The sequence below is a fragment of the Callospermophilus lateralis genome, chromosome 12 (assembly GCF_048772815.1).
Source record: "Callospermophilus lateralis isolate mCalLat2 chromosome 12, mCalLat2.hap1, whole genome shotgun sequence".
Lineage (NCBI taxonomy): Eukaryota > Metazoa > Chordata > Mammalia > Rodentia > Sciuridae > Callospermophilus > Callospermophilus lateralis.
Genome location: NC_135316.1, coordinates 30,230,196 through 30,246,134, shown reverse-complemented (window position 1 = coordinate 30,246,134; position 15,939 = coordinate 30,230,196). Strand labels below are relative to the sequence as shown.

At 42.3% G+C, this 15,939-nt stretch overlaps 1 protein-coding gene across 2 annotated transcripts in view; it reads right to left on the bottom strand.

Annotated features, from left to right (window-relative positions):
• The window catches only part of LOC143411875 (phospholipid-transporting ATPase IB), a 606,876-nt gene extending 593,236 nt beyond the window's left edge, over positions 1-13,640 (bottom strand). For both annotated transcript variants that reach the window (XM_076872750.2, XM_076872751.2), the window contains exon 1: positions 13,565-13,640. In XM_076872750.2, the coding sequence (XP_076728865.2) occupies positions 13,565-13,640 (76 nt within the window). The remainder of the gene's footprint in view (positions 1-13,564) is intronic.
• Positions 13,641-15,939: the final 2,299 nt, after the last annotated feature.

Here is a 15,939-nt window from a genome sequence, read left to right as displayed (position 1 = left end):
GTGTCATTGTCACACTCAAAACAAGTCTCACTGGAGTTGTCTAGGAGATATCCTCTCCTAAAGAAAGGATATTGGATACAGCCTAAACTGCACCCTAAATCACACAAAAATAGCATAGCTTGTTTGCTTGCCCTCCTCTACCAGCAAGTACACATTTCAACACAAAAATGAAAGAGCAAATCAATGTGTCCTATGGCTCACATGATCCCAAACCACCCTGGGTGAGGGCTAAATCACTACAACATTGGCCTTTTGGAAATGGAAAGCCTGACAGTTTGCTTTTGGAGAGGGTTCTCCTCTGTACACAGGACATTGAGCTGGTCATGCAGTAGGAAAGAAAAGCAATGACTGGCCATTTTCAGTGTAGGCCAGTGAGTGGCACATTCCATCCAACCCTGAGCTCACTAAAGACAGTGCATGAACCCTGACCCTTTTCTTTACTCCTTCCATACCCATGGAAGGGTAAAAAAGAGAGAGAGACAGAGAGTTCACGGGCAATTAAGACATATTAACTCAACAAAAAAGACAAAGCACAACAGAACTCACAAACACTAAAGCAATCAGAAAAAGTCTTTTAAGTAACTATAATTCACATCCTCCAGGAAATGAATGAGGTGTCAATGCATGAGACAATACTAGACTATTATGGAGAAAAAAGAATTAGAAGTCTTTAAAATAAAATATATATATATATAACTGTTGAATAAAAACTCAATAGACAATAATAACTGAAAGAGAAAAAAATAAATCAAAGCTGAGGAGTGAATTACTGAACTATTAGACAAAGCCAAGAAATTTGTTCAAAATGATGCACAAGGGGATTAAGAATGTGAAAGGAAAATTCAGAAAGCTGGGGGAGAGACAGAGGCAGTGAGAGCAGTACAATTCTAAAGTGGAATGAAGAATGGGGAGACTCAGGGGAGAGCAGACTTGAAGACTGAAGATGTGAGAATTCCTAGTCCAATGAGGTGGGCGCAGTGGTGCACGCCTGTAATCCCAGCAGCTCAGGAGGCTGAGGCAGAAGGATCATGAGTTCAAAGCCAGCCTCAGCAAAAGTGAGGGGCTAAGCAACACAGTGAGACCATGTCTCCAAAAAAAAATTCAAAATAGGGCTGGGGATGGGGGTCAGTGGTTGAGTGCCCCTGAGTTCAATCCCCAGTACCAGAAAAAGAGAGAGAAAGAGACAGAGAGAGAGAGAGAGAGACAGAGACAGAGACAGAGAAAAAAAAGATACAATTCTCAGACTGAAAAGGCTTTCCAGCACTGAGAAGATAACTAGTAGGGGAAAACACATTATGCTGAAATTTCAGAACATCAAGAATGACTATATCAACTGCAAATTGGTGCAACCACTCTGGAAAGCAGTAGGGATTCCTCAGAAAGCTTAGAATGGAACCACCATTTGACCCAGTTATCCCACTCCCAAAAGACTATAGTGATGTGGCCACATCAATGTTTACAGCAGCTTAATTCACAATAGTTAAGGTATAGTACCAACCTAGGTGCCCTTCAACAGATGAATGGATAAATAAAATGTGGTATATATATATGTACACACAATGGAATATTATTCAGCCATAAAGATGAGTGTAAGTGTAATTATGGCATTTGCCAGTAAATGGATGGAACTGGAGACAATATCATGCTAAGTGAAATAAGGCCAAATGTTCTCTCTGATACACAGATGCTAACACACAATAAGGCGGGGTGAAGGAGGAAGAATAGAAGTTCACTGGATTAAAAAAGAGCAAGGAAGGGAAGGGAGAGGGAATGGGAATAGGAAAGACAGCAGAATGAATGGGACATAACTTTCCTATGTTCATATATGAATACATGACCACCAGTGTAACTCCACATCAGGTACAACCACAAGTTATACTCCATGTATGTATAATGCATCAAAATATATTCTACTGTAACATATAACTAAAAAGAACAAAAAAAAAACTAAAAAAAAAAAAAAAGAATGACTACATCAGTAAAAAAAATAAATAAATAAAAATAAAGCTGTAAAAGAACAAGAATCAGATTAACAGATTCTTATCAGCAAATCTGGCAATTGAAAGATAACAAAGGGCTGACAGAAAGGAATATATGGCCTTGAATTCCATATTCAGCACATGGTTGCTTAATTGGGATGATGTTATGGATGCATTTTTCAGGAACACAAATAATCCGACTGTTTACAACTCACAGATGCTCACTGAAAGATCCCCAGGGATCTGCTCACCAAGAAGAATGAAACCTAAGAAAGCACTGGTGAGTAGATCCATAAATCCCTGTTAACTGTGTGTGTGGGGCGGGATGAATTACTCCCTGGTGATTTTGACAAGGAAGGGGATAAGACAGCATGGAATAAGACTTTGCGAAGTTTTCTGTCTTCTCTTTGTTTGGGGGAGGTCACTATGGACAAGAAAGGAGATATATGCTGATTAACTCTAGCTATAATTAGGAACAAAAGTAAGTAAATATGTGTCTTCATCACTTACAAGTGTCATCTGGAAGAATGAGTGTATGTGTATGAACTTAAAAACGCTGAGAAAAAATATCGTTGAAGAAAACTTGAACACTGAAAGCATGATTCATGAAAGAAAAAGTGTTGGGTTTTGCAAAAAATTAAAACTTCTCAGCAAAAACCACTGTCAGGTGAATGAAAAGAAAAGCCATGGACTGGGAGAAAATGGAAAAAAAGAAAAGCCATGGACTGGGAAAAAATGTTTAAAGTATCATACATATTCTGTATGATACTTCACTGGAGGATACCTGTCATTAATGTCATATCTAAATCATAAAATTTTCCTAAATTCCCCCAAAGCTCATATGTGAGACAATGCAAAAAAAGTCAAACGATTAGGTTATGAGAGCCTTAACCTAATCAGTGCATTAATCCCTTGACAGGGATTACCTGGGTGGTAATTGTAGGCAGGTACGGTGTGGCTGGAGGAGAGAGGTCACAGGAGCATGACTTTGGGGTATATATTTTGTCTCTGGTGAACCACAGCCCTATCTGCTTCCTGTGGCCATGTCCTGAGACACGTTCCTCTACCACACTCTTCTGCCACTATGTTCTGCCTCACCTTTGACCCAGATCAATGGTGTAGGCCACCAGTGTACTGTGACCTCTGAGTCCCTAATAAACTTTTCCTCCTTTAAAATTGTTCTCATCAGGTCTTTTGGGCACAGTGGCAAACTACTGGACCAAAACCCTAAACATATAAAGATCTCCTAAAATTCAACAATAGGAAAATAAATAATTTATAAATGGGTAAAAGATCTGGACAGATGTTTTACCAAAGAAGAAATACAGATGGCAATTAAGCATGAAAAGATGCTCCATATCATATGTCATCAGGGAATTGCAAATTCCAACAATAATGAGATACCACTACTCACCTATTAAATGTCTAAAATCCAAAATAATGACACCAAATGCTGGTGATGATGTGGAGAAACAGGAACTCTCGCTCATTGCTGATGGGAATACAAAATTATACAGCTACTTTACACAGTCTGGCAGTCTCTTATAAAAGTAAACATATTCTTACCATATGGTCCAGCAATTGCACTCCTTGGTATTTAGCCAGAGAAGTTGAAAACTTAAGTCCACAAAAAAAAAAAAAAACCTGCACACAAGTGTTTAAAGCAGCTTTATTCATAATTCCCTAAAACTGGAAGCAACCAAAATGTACTTCAGTAGGTGACTGGGTAAATAAACTGGTATATCCAGATGATGGAATACGGTACAGGGATAGAAAGAAATGAGCTATCCAGTCATGAAAATTCATGGAAGAATCTTAAGTACATGATTCCAACTACATGACATTCTGGGGAAGACAAAACTACAGAGACAGTAAAAGGAGCAGTGGTTTCTAGGGATGGATGAATGGGCAAGGTCAGGGGATTCTCAGGGCAGGGGAGCCATTCTGTATGATACTTCACTGGAGGATACACGTCATTAACATTTGCTACAATATGACCCTTCAGTGCTGACATCATGGTGCTGATGTTATGGTGTGATGCTCCCGTGCTCAAGTCAGTGTTAACACAGACTTCACCACCTCCAAATGTCACGTCCACCACCTCAGCACAGTACTGCCCACCTTGCCCTGGTACATCTTATCAATGTATCATCTGCATAAGAGCCCGGATGATGGACTTGCGCCTCCTACGAAATAGCTCTCTTACCCTGGGTACCCTCGGTCATACTCTATGCCCATGTTCACAAATCCAAGGTCTCAGATGAGAGGGGGTGTAGCTCGATGGTACAGCACCTGCCTAAAGTGTGTGAGGCCCTGGCTCAATTCCCAGCACCACAAAATAAATAAATAAAGCCAAGATCTCCTTTGGAAAATATCCTAGGCTACTGGCAGCTTAACTCTTCATTTTACAGACTCACAGATTGGGAGCCAAAGCACCCTAATCATATACTTCTGATACAAGATATCAGACTACCAATAATCACACAAGCATTGTCTTGGTTATCATCACTATATTTATTATCACAGCACATAATTTCTTCAGTACAGTTTAAAAGAAATTTCTAAAAATTCAAAGCCCTGAACAATTATTAAAAAAAAAAAAAGTCTAGCATTATCTCCTGGAAATAAAATTTATCTTTGTCTTCTCAGCAAGACTCAGGGATGCTAACAACCCAATGGTGTTTGAACACTATGGTAGTCCATTTTCTGCTGCCATAATGAAATACCTGAAGCTGCATAACTTTATAAAGAAAAGAGGTTTGTTTAGCTCATGGTTCTGGAGGTTCCAGGCCATAGTGCCAGCATTAGCTCAGTTCTGGTGAGGATCTCGAATGCATCACAATGGTAGGAGCGAGCGTGTGAGAAGGAGAGAGATCACATAGTGAGAGAAGAAGCCAACCATGGTGACTTGACCTGCCAGGCTGGATCCTTTATAAAATCACTCTTAAGAGAAACAACTCAGGGTCCCACAGGAACTATTCTAATCCCTTCTGAGGGCCAAACCCCAGTAAGTGACCTAAAGGCCTCCACTAGGCCCCACCTCCTAACAGCACACACAGAGGAATGAGCTTCCATGACATGAACCTGTGGGGGACCAAACCTTGCAAACAACACCTAGAAAAGATTTTTTTTTTCTGTATTTACTTCCTCCATTTTCCTGACAAACTTACTTGAGAAAGCCATAAATTACAGAGAAGATATATGTGAAGAAGGAGACATTTCTAACTGGAGGACATCATGCTAAGTGAAATAAGCCAGTTCCAAAAAACCAAAGGCAGAAATGTTCTCCCTGATATGTGGATGCTAACCCTCAACAAGGGAGGGAAAGATTAGAAATTCACTGGACTAGACAAAGGGGAATGAGGGGGAGGGAGGGAGGATGGGAATGAGCGGGGAAGAAAACAATAATAAATCCAACTCTAGTGACTGGTCTCTGAGGAGGAAAAAAAAAAAAACGCTGAGATGCCTCTGGTCTTAAAGGCTCCTGGTGTGAGAGTTCCAGGGATTTGCCACTGTTCTCCCCAGACTGGGCAACACGCAGGCAGGGGCTCCCTTACTCATAAGTGAAAAGCGCATGATATTTAAAGATCTTCTCTACAAACATTGACTGATAACATCAGTCAACAGTCAAAGACTCAAATAACTGGATTTTATTAGAGATCATGTTCAGAGACATAACAGCATTTCACAGTACTATGACCCAGTTCATCTTCAAAATTAATTTAAGGTGAATATCTTAGATTATGCCCAAGGCATATTTTTGTACATGGTAAGAGGAAGACAAAACTCTCCTGAAAAGACTACTGCAGGAATCCAAAGACACTTGTCTCTAGGGTCTTTCCCTCGGACACTGTCCTTGGATCATTGGGCAAGTCTCTGGAGCCCTTTTGTGTCTTTGGTGTCCCCAAAGGTGTGCTGATGGTCCAATGATTTTATTTCTGAAAGTCTGAAGCTCCATGAATAGTCAATCAAAAATGTTTGGACTAGATGATTTGTAATACTGTTCTCTAACAGAAATATACTGCAAGCCACATAGTGACAATTTAAAATTTTCTAGTAGCCACATGAAAAAAAGTAAAAAGAAATTCAGAAAATAATTTTAATAACATTTTATTTTGCCTGACATATCAAAAATATAATTTTTTCAATATGTAGTAAACATAAAACCTATTACTGATTCCTTATAACATATTTTAAATTTCTTTTTTGTACTAGGTCCTGGAAATCCAGTGTGTATTTTACAATAACAGCACAGCTCTGTTCTGACTCACCTTTCCTCAAGCCACATTTGTGGCTAGTGGCCACTATACTAGGTGGCACAGTTCTATAAAATTTACCTTTCAACTCTGATAACCTCTAACTCTGTTAAGTTTTGCCAACTCTGTATAAAAGATCTTAGGCTCCGCCAAAGACAAATAATACCACTTTTCTACTTGCCCATGATCAGGAGAGTTCCTCCCTCATCTCTCACTTCCTGGTTTCCCTCTCTATGGAGTCTGGATTTCAACTCAGCTGTTTCCCATAAGCCCTCTCTTTTCTCTGATGTTGCCCTGATTCAAGCCTCATTATTTCCCAATTGGTATATGATGACAGGCCCTGACTCTGCACTTCATTTACAATCTTCCTTTCAGTTTGTGTCCAGCCCAATTTCTTGTTACTGGAGAACCCTTCTCAGGGCCTGCCAGTGTTGGTATCTGCCCTTTCAGAAAATCTGCCCGGTCCCATCAGAAAATCATACGGTACAATAGTTAAATAGAGTTAAGGAAATGTATTTCCAAACATCCAGAAAGGGCAACATGAAAATGAACTTAGAGTAGACCCAGCAAGTGTATTTCTATTATTCTCTCCAACATTAACAAGAAGCAGGACAACTTGGGGAAGTGGCATGTGGGGCTGGGGATACTGCAGAAACAGTACACTCTCTTAGAGCTTAGCAATAGGTTCAGCTCAACCCCAGCTGCTGAACAAGTCTCCTTAGATTCCTGAGGAAAGAGGATCACCTTGTTTGCTACATATATATATATATATATATATATATATATAAACTACTGCTGTGAGCTCTAAAAGCAAAAATTCTGTAGTTTTAAAGGCAAAGTTATGCTTCCTTGACACAGTAGAATGAGGAAAAGAAAGCGCAAGTTGAAAAGAGTCTTAAATAAAGATAATCATTATGTAGCTAAAGATAGCTGGTAAGAGGCCTGATCCCCTGGCATACCAAGGGAATATACCAGCAGGCAATCGGCTGTTTTCTCCATTGAATACAAATGATCTGCTCCACTCTACAAGGGCATCATGACCATGAAAAAAAAAAAAAAAAGTGTCTTTGAACTTAGTATTTGCAATGAGATTTCAATGTCAGAATAGGGAATTCCTCATTCCATGGAGTAGTTTTCTTACCCTAGTTCCCCGTATAATCAGTCTCAGTAATGTGCTTAAAATATTTACAGTAATACTGGGATCCTTGGTGCTGTGCGCAGCTAACACAGAATTTCTGGAGATACAAAAAGGGGAAGTGCACTCAAATACATCTCTGAAACATGAAATATACACATACTGATTATCTGGCATAAGATTACACAAGGGTGGAAAATGTACGTCCAAATGCAAACTCTCTGAATCAAAATGAATGAGAATTAGGTCACTTTTAAAATTTTTAACTGAGTTTATTTGAGCAAAGAACAATTCATGAATTGGGCAGGATTAGGTCACTTTTTAGGATGAAATATGATGACATATCAGATGGTGGTTCTTACAGAGAGGTGGGAGGAAGGTAAGAGATGAACCATCAAAGCAAGAGACACACACAAAAATAAGACACACATGTATGGTAACAGGTTGATGCAGTAAGTCCTCCAACAATGGCTGGTGAATAAACATCATCCCTATGTACTTCTTTTTCTCTTTTTTATTTTTATTTTATTTTATTTTTTTGATGGGTCTCACTATACTGACAGAATTGGTTGCTGGTTCTGAACCCCCTGGGCTCAAGTGATCTTCTGTCTCAGCTTGGTCCAGAGTAACTGGGACTACAAGCACCCCACATGGCTTCACACACATTCTATGGACACACGGACCCAGGGAGCCACGAGGACATGACTATTCCCCACTTCAGTGCCTCTCTATCCCCAGAAGAGCCCTCTCCTGGTCTGGAGCAGGTCCTGTTTTCTGTTTGCCCTTGACAATGATAAGGAGAAACTCCCAGGTTATGAATGTGAGATCACTTTTATTTTTAGCCTTTCTTAATGGTTGTTAACATTTGCTCTGAGGGTTTTTACCGGACTAAAAGGATGTAAATAACATCTTATATCAGTGTCATATTGACGAGACGCATATTTAGTAACTGTAAAGATCCAAAGAGTGAGGGTAGAGACCCATCCTTAGAGGCACTGTACACACATCCTCTCATAAATGTCTAAAAACATTTTAGAGAATAAATTTAATTTAATCCATTTGTCTAGCCGGCACCTCTCTCAGATAAGGGCTTAAGATAAAATGTCTGTTGTAAATGTAAAATCAATTATTAAACAACTGAAGCTATCAAGTGAGGTGCATATTGGCCACCTGAAGGCACAAGACATACTACTTCCAACAGGAGGTGATAACCTTCAGAGACACCAGGGGACGAACATTCTAAAATCAGAGTGGCTGGTGAGTGTTCATTTCTGCAATCACATATGCCTGGATAACAATGCTGAAAGAACACTTAAATTCCTCTATCATGTCTATGCAGTTATTTCCTAGTTAGGCCTCCACCGTTAGATTTAGGGGGAAAAGGACAACTGAAGTTCTTGCCTTTTCTGCTATTCTGTAGGGTAAATGTCTAGGTGAAGGAGTTTGTCTTAGTTGATGACAGCATTAGAAATATAACATATTGCCTATATAAGCTTCATCACACATGAAATAATTAACACATGCATTTGTGTACACATCACACATACCACTACAAACCTTGTGAGGCAAAAACATCCTTGTCTATAAGAGAAGTAAAAGAATATGTTCAACCATATGGGTAACAAAAAGTGTAAAATTTGAATCCAATTCCCTCCAACCCTAAAATTTGTCATTTTTTAATTTTTTTTTTTTTTAGTTGTCAATGGACCTTTATTTTCTTTATTTATACGTGGTACTGAGACTTGAACTCAGGGCCTCATACATTTCAGGCAAGTGCCCTACTGCTGAGCCCCAGCCCCAGCCCAAAAATTTGGCATCTAGACCCCCACACACATATACTTCCAAACAAAATCTAAATCTTTAGAACAAGCCCCCAAATTACCCAGGACACAACTCAGGCAAATTTTTATTGAGTAGTTACTAGATGGTGGAGAAAATGGAACCCAGAGAAATTAGACCCATGTCTATCTTTATTTCTTATGAAAGAAGAGCAAACAAGTGGAATGAATGAATTCGTTCTGTTCACCTCAGATGTGATATAGATCTAGGCTGGTTGGAGATTGCAGAACGTTCACTAGACTTGGGAATTAGCTGATTCTGTTGGAGATTAACCACTAAGCAAAGAATTTCTCTGTATTTTTTTTTCATCCTGTGAAATGAAGGGATTAAATGATCTCTGGGATATCTTGCAGCTCTTATGGTGTAACATTACAGCTCTTTGTATTTTCAGTTGCCCTGATTATTCTCCTCAAAACTTGGGGCAAGATGTTATGGGAAAGCAAAGTCCATATAGGAACTCATGGTTTTTGTTTTTGTTTTTGTTTTTAAAAAAAAAGGCATCTTTCATGACCAGAAGAAAAACCATTTTTCATGACCAAGAGAGGGCAGGAGAGATAGATTAGGTGTGAGATTTACAGCAGAACTCCCAGGACAGTTTCTGGAAGATCTGCAATCATTGGGTTTGGTATTTGGTCTATGCACTTGCTGCCCACCTACTCTTTATGATAATCTTTTATTTAGCCAAATCCAGAAATTCAAGAAGATAGGCTGGACAGTATGAAGCTGTAGTCCCCAGAAAACAACTCTCCTTTCCTATTTCCACTCCCCACTGCCCCCACACACTTGCCTAACTTCCCTATTCATGCCTGTGTATCACCTGTGAGTGTATGTGGAGAGCAGTGATTTGGACCATGGTCTTTGACTGACTCAAAGCTGTGGCTGCACTTTGCCATGGTAATATTCTGTGCAACGGTACAGGATGAGATTTCCCAGGAGCTATGGCAGTGCCCTGACTGAGGAAGTTCCAAACAAAGATGCAGAGTGTTTCATGCAAAGGCATGGAACCATAACAGTCTTGACCTTGAGCTCAGACACCAGCTGCTGGGGATAGAGAATTCTGGGCATAACAAAATAACCACAATATCTTGCAAGTGCTGTGACCTTCAAGCCTGCCTGCTTTGGAGAAATTTTCCCACAAATAACTTTTTGATGATAACACCTATGTAATAAGCGTGCTGTGCTAGCTCTGGGTCACTGTTCCTCCACCAGAGGTCGGTGTCCCACCCAGTCCCAGTTTTCTCTTTGTAAATGTTTGTATGTCTTTCTTAATCCCCCATCACCCCTCAACAGTCTTTAGGGTTAGCTGTGCGGGTTGTGGCAAGCATAAACTCAAGTTTGGATAGGAGTTGCCAGCCCTTACCACATGCCTTGTAATCAACCCCTAGACCATGAGCTCTATGAGTACGCACCTGCTCAATTCACGGCTCCATCTCCAGCACTCAGAATGGTGCCTGGCACAGAGTAGATGATCAATATATATTTGTGAAATCAATGGCTTTGTTTCCATTCTGTCTCCCTTACTAGATTAAAAGGTTCTACCTTGAGCAACTGCAAGCTCCATAAGGACAAGATAACCCCCTTCTTACTAGTCTTTGGATTCCTATCATTGAGCAAAATATCTAAGACACACTAGCACAAAATATATCTTTGCAAAGATAGAACTGACAGAAGTGCAACAGAATAATCCAAATAGAGAAGTCAAAGATGTCTCCAAAGAGAGATAGTCATCTCAGAATTCCTTTACTAAATAGTACTCTGCTTAGCAGAACTTGAAGCTGACTGTGGCCTGTGATCCTTTTATGGAAAGACTGTACAAAATGAGAAGCAACAGACTTCACTGAAAAATCACATATCTTTAATATTTTTATGGGATTACACACTGTCAGGCCCTTTACCCAAGTTTTTATGAGTCAATCCTGGAAGCCCATACTACTCAGGTCCTCTTCTTGCACATTTATTATAGAAATGCTCTAAATAGACCCCATCCCATAAAATCTTTCATTTGTCTTCTAGAATATCCACCTCTCAATAATGAGATTCCCAGACCCCCATCTCTCCAAATAGTCCTGAACCTTCTTACCTTAATTACTCTGCTTTGAGGCCCCTGCTCCTCACTGTGACTCTTGGACCACTGTTCCCCACCAAAAGTCCCTTAATTTGACATGTGTGCCATCACACTGTCCTGCTAGAGGATCAGTCTTAAAACATGCTCTCTTGAACTCACATCTTCTCCTGCTACTACTCAATTTGATTCCTCTCCACTCGCTTTAGTGAAAAATGTATCCAAATGAGTTTTCTGGACTTGCTGTTTCCAATTCTTGTCCTCTTGTTATCTCTCGCACCTATTCTATCAGACATTCTTTCTTATGATTACACAACAGCAGCTCTTTCAAGGTCAACTGTGACCTCCACAAGGCTAAATCAAGCACCAGTGCCCAGGCCTCATCTTTCTGGAGCTCTCAGTAGCATTCCTGCCTCTCTGGGCTTCCAAGCGTTCTGGCCATTCTCTCAAACACCTCTGTTGCCCCGGATTTCCCCAACCTTGAAACACTGGAATGCTCAGAATCTCCTCAGACGCTTCTTTTCCAAGCTACATCTGTACACACTGACATCTGGGTACAGTTATGTAATTTTTAGGGCCCGGTGCAAAATAAATTTGTGGGTACCTTCTTTAGAAATTATTAAAAATTCAAAACAGCAACAGTAAAACATTAAGACAAGTGCAAGGCTCTTCCAAGAGCTGGGCCCTGCCCATCTTCAAGGCAAGAATGCCTGGAACCAGTCATACTAAGACGATTGTTGAATTTGTATTTCTGACCTTGAACACACCCCTACACCCCAGATTTATAAACCCAGCTACCTACTAAGCATACCCCCTGTATTCTCTAATGGGCATCTCAAGTGTGATATGGTCAAAACCGAATTCCCCCAACCCTCCCACCTCCAAAGGAGAACGTGTTCCTCTGCAGTCTCCTCATCTTAGCAAGTGGCGTATTCTTGCAGTTTCTCAGACCAATCGCCTTGGAGACACCTCTGATTCTCCCTCTTTACAAGGCCCTCATCCAAAGCATAAGCAAATACCCTTGGCTGTACCTTCCAACACAGAAAGGTTGTCCCCACCTTTCCCCACTCTGCTTTCACATTGGTACAACACACCCCTAATAGATTACTGCAGCTCCTCCCAATTGTCTCCCTGTTTCCACTCTTTCTCCCTTGTCTAGACCCTGAAGCTGATGGTCCTTTCAAGAGGGAGGTCTCCCCAAAATGAATTTGAAAGTGCCCTGACTTTGCTCAAGTTTAACAAACCTTCATCAAAATTACCTAAGAAGCTTGTTTCCCTCTCACATTACTCAACTACTGAAATATGAAAGTCGCTTACTTTTCTATGTCTATTTTCTCAAAACAGGAAGAGGGCAAGTGACCCCAGCTCTAAACCCTGAACCTTTCTCTTGTCTCCCACTTGCCGAGAGTCCTGAATCAGTAAGAAACCAAATCTTTAGAAGGTCCTTTTTCAATTTTGCATTAGCTAGCGTCTAGCTAACCCATCATGTGTCATAACCACAGATCAGCCAATTCCACAAGATCATGGTTTCTAAATATGTTATATAACATAACAAAGGACTCAACCAGGTGAGTGGTTGGGGAAGCTGTATTTGAAGTACCCAAGAATGCTACTGTTTTCAAGGATTTCAGTCGCAATCAATATGTAGGAGCCTGAATGTGAGTCTGTCTGCCTGCCTGCCTGTCTTATCTGTGTGAGCTTCTGGACACAGTGTCTGCACCGGTTATGGTGAGCTAGTATACGTCGCTACTGTGCGCGCGAGGACCCGGGCCCCAGGTGATAGAAAACACTCCACTGCTCTGGCTCTTAGAACTCTGCAAAAGACACTGCACAACTCGCCGCAGCCGCCAGCAGGTTAGGCCAAAAGTCCCCAGAGCCGACCAACCGCGCGCACCGCCGCTGGGAACACGGCCGGCAACTGCGGCTCTAGTAACGTCCATCAGTCGCAGCAACGCGTGGGGCGCACGGGCATGCGCGCAACGCGCACACACGTACACACACACACACACACACACACACACACACACACACACACCTGTACCAGGCGGATCTGGGGTCTCTGACGCCCGCCGCCCCCTTTGCCCGAGCATTGGTCCGTTTAGCCTCCTTAGGTGCATTGGCGCCACCCCATCCCCACTACAGAAAGAGCGTGGAGTGAGCGGGTCCTGCAGCCCCAGCAGCCCTGGGAGGAGGGGGGCCAAGCACAGGGCGGGGCAGTGTCACATAACAGCGGGCGCGCCGCCCCCGCCCCCAGCCCGGGCCCACCCTCCCCGCGGCGCCCCTCCCCGCTCACCCACAGACGAGCCGATCCTCGCCCTCCGCTGCAGGGACATCTTAAGAGCTTTGTCCAGGCCTGCACCCTTCAGCATCACGCCCGTGTCGCTGACTCGGCCGCCCCGGGTGAGCGGAGAAGGCTGAGCGCAAGGCTGGGCACAGGGGCCGCGGCGCGAGGGCCATGGGAGAGCCGGCGACTCTCTGGGCTACGGACTGGCGGGGACCGCCGCCGGCGCCCGTGCCCCACAGCCGCGGAGGCTGCGCGGTTCGTGCCGCAACGGCCAATGCGACAGCGCCCGCGAACGCTACCGCTGCGGGCCCCGCTGGCCCGGGCTGCGGCGCGGGGGGCGGGGGACCGGCAGTGCTGCGGAGAACCCCGCGGGAGGAGGAGCGGGCTGGGGAGGCTGGGAAGGACCGCAGCACTGCGTAGGACCGGGGGCTTTCAGGTGGCGGGGAATGCAGTACAGTGGGCTGATGGGGGATTGGATTGGTGCTTTAGGGAGGCTGTTCTAGAAGGTGGCAGCCTGGGGGGACTCGGGGTCTGAGCCTGTTTGCTACCTATTTGCCTGCTTGTCAGTTGCCATATTTTGCAAGCGGAGGCAGTGTAACTCCTGACCTCCTATTTTTTCGCAGTTTCTGATTCTGGCCTGGTGTTAACTGCGTAGTTTCTTCAGGAAACAGATATTTCCAAGATATCTGATGTATGGCCTCGAAACTCAGAGAAGTCCTGGATCTGCAGCCCCTTGACTCCCACCCATCACAGCCTGTCTAGAATTCTAAATAGTGGCATGTTAGAGCTATAAGAATAATGCACCTAACCACAGGCACACCAGCACCTTCTTCCATAGAAACAAAATTATTGAGAGGTAAGGTGACTCGTCCAAGGTCACTCGATCAATTTTTGTTTTCTTTTGTCAGTGGATGTTTAAACTGCTTGGTCCTCTGGGCAAATTGAGAATATCTGATGAAATTCTGACCTAAGTTAAAAATTCAGATAAGAGTCTAATGTGTATATACTAATATGATCATTTCATTTTACATAAAGTAAACACCAGGGATGGACAAGGAGAACAAAGTTCAGAAAGAATCCATGGCTGTTTCAGTCAGCTTTTTCACTGCTGTCACCAAAAGACCTGACAAGAACAAGTTTAGAAGAGGAAAAAATTCTTGTGGCTCACAGCTTTCTGTTCACAGATAGCCAGCTCCATTGCTTTGTGCCCCAGGTAAGGCAGAGAGCATCGTGGTGGAAGGCTGTAGTAGAGGAAAGCAGCCCAGGACTTGGAACAAGGAACGAGAGAGAGAAATTGCCCTCACCATGGACAAAATATATACTCCCACGGCACAGCCTAGTTACTACTCAGTTAATCCCTATCGGAGGATTAATGCACTGATTAGGTTGACTCTCATAACCCTATCAGTTCACCTCTAAACTTTCTTGCATTGTCTCACACACGCACTTTTACGGGACACCTCATATCTAAACCACAATACTAGGGATAGACAAGACTAAGTGCCGCCCCCACCCCCACCCCAGCTCCTCCTGTCTGGCCTCTGCTAAGGATTTTTCTTAGGGAAAATCCAGAAGGGATGGGAAACTTGTACTGAAAAGTGTAGGCTCTCAACAGACTGGACTAAATTTTAGTTTCAAGTATGATTTCTTGTCTTTCTATTCAAAGTGTTTCCCATTATAAATTAATCTATAGGGAGAGTTGAAGACAAAAAAAAAAAATTCTTAAGCATTGAGCTGAGTTTCAGGGTGGGTGTGTTTTCTTTGAGTTTTCCTACCCGCTGAGAAAGTGAAGCTGGAGTTAATCCTAGCACTGAATTTGTCAAAACTTTGCCCCTAGTGATTTAGCACATTTTTCAGTCTATAATAACCCCTTGAAGGCTAAGCAAATTTTTGAAAAGGACTTGAAAGAATAATATTTTTTCAGCCCCAAACTTTAAGATCAGTAGAAAACTTTTGTTGTTAAATACAGAACATTTACAGACCTACCCAGTGTCCTACCCTGATTTCACACAACCCCATTTCTGCTTTTATTTCCATGTTTATATTGCAAAAAAATAACAAAAACTGTCCTGACATCTTTGTGGGAGTTTAAGGCAGTTCAGTTGGCACACTCTGAACATCAGTAACATGAGCCCATTCTTTCTTATTTTGGCTGCATGGTCCTAAAAACAATCAGCTGGGATCCTTCTTTCAAGAAGCTATTTTACACAAATGAAGCTGGTTGTAGTGGCACATGTCTGTAATCCCAGCAACTGGGGAGGCTAAAGCAGGAGGCTTGCAAGTTCAAGGCTAGTGTCAGTAATTTAGCAAGACTTTAACTCAAAATAAAAAATAAAAAGGGTTGGGTATATTGTTCACAAGTAAAGCACTCCTGGGTTCAATCC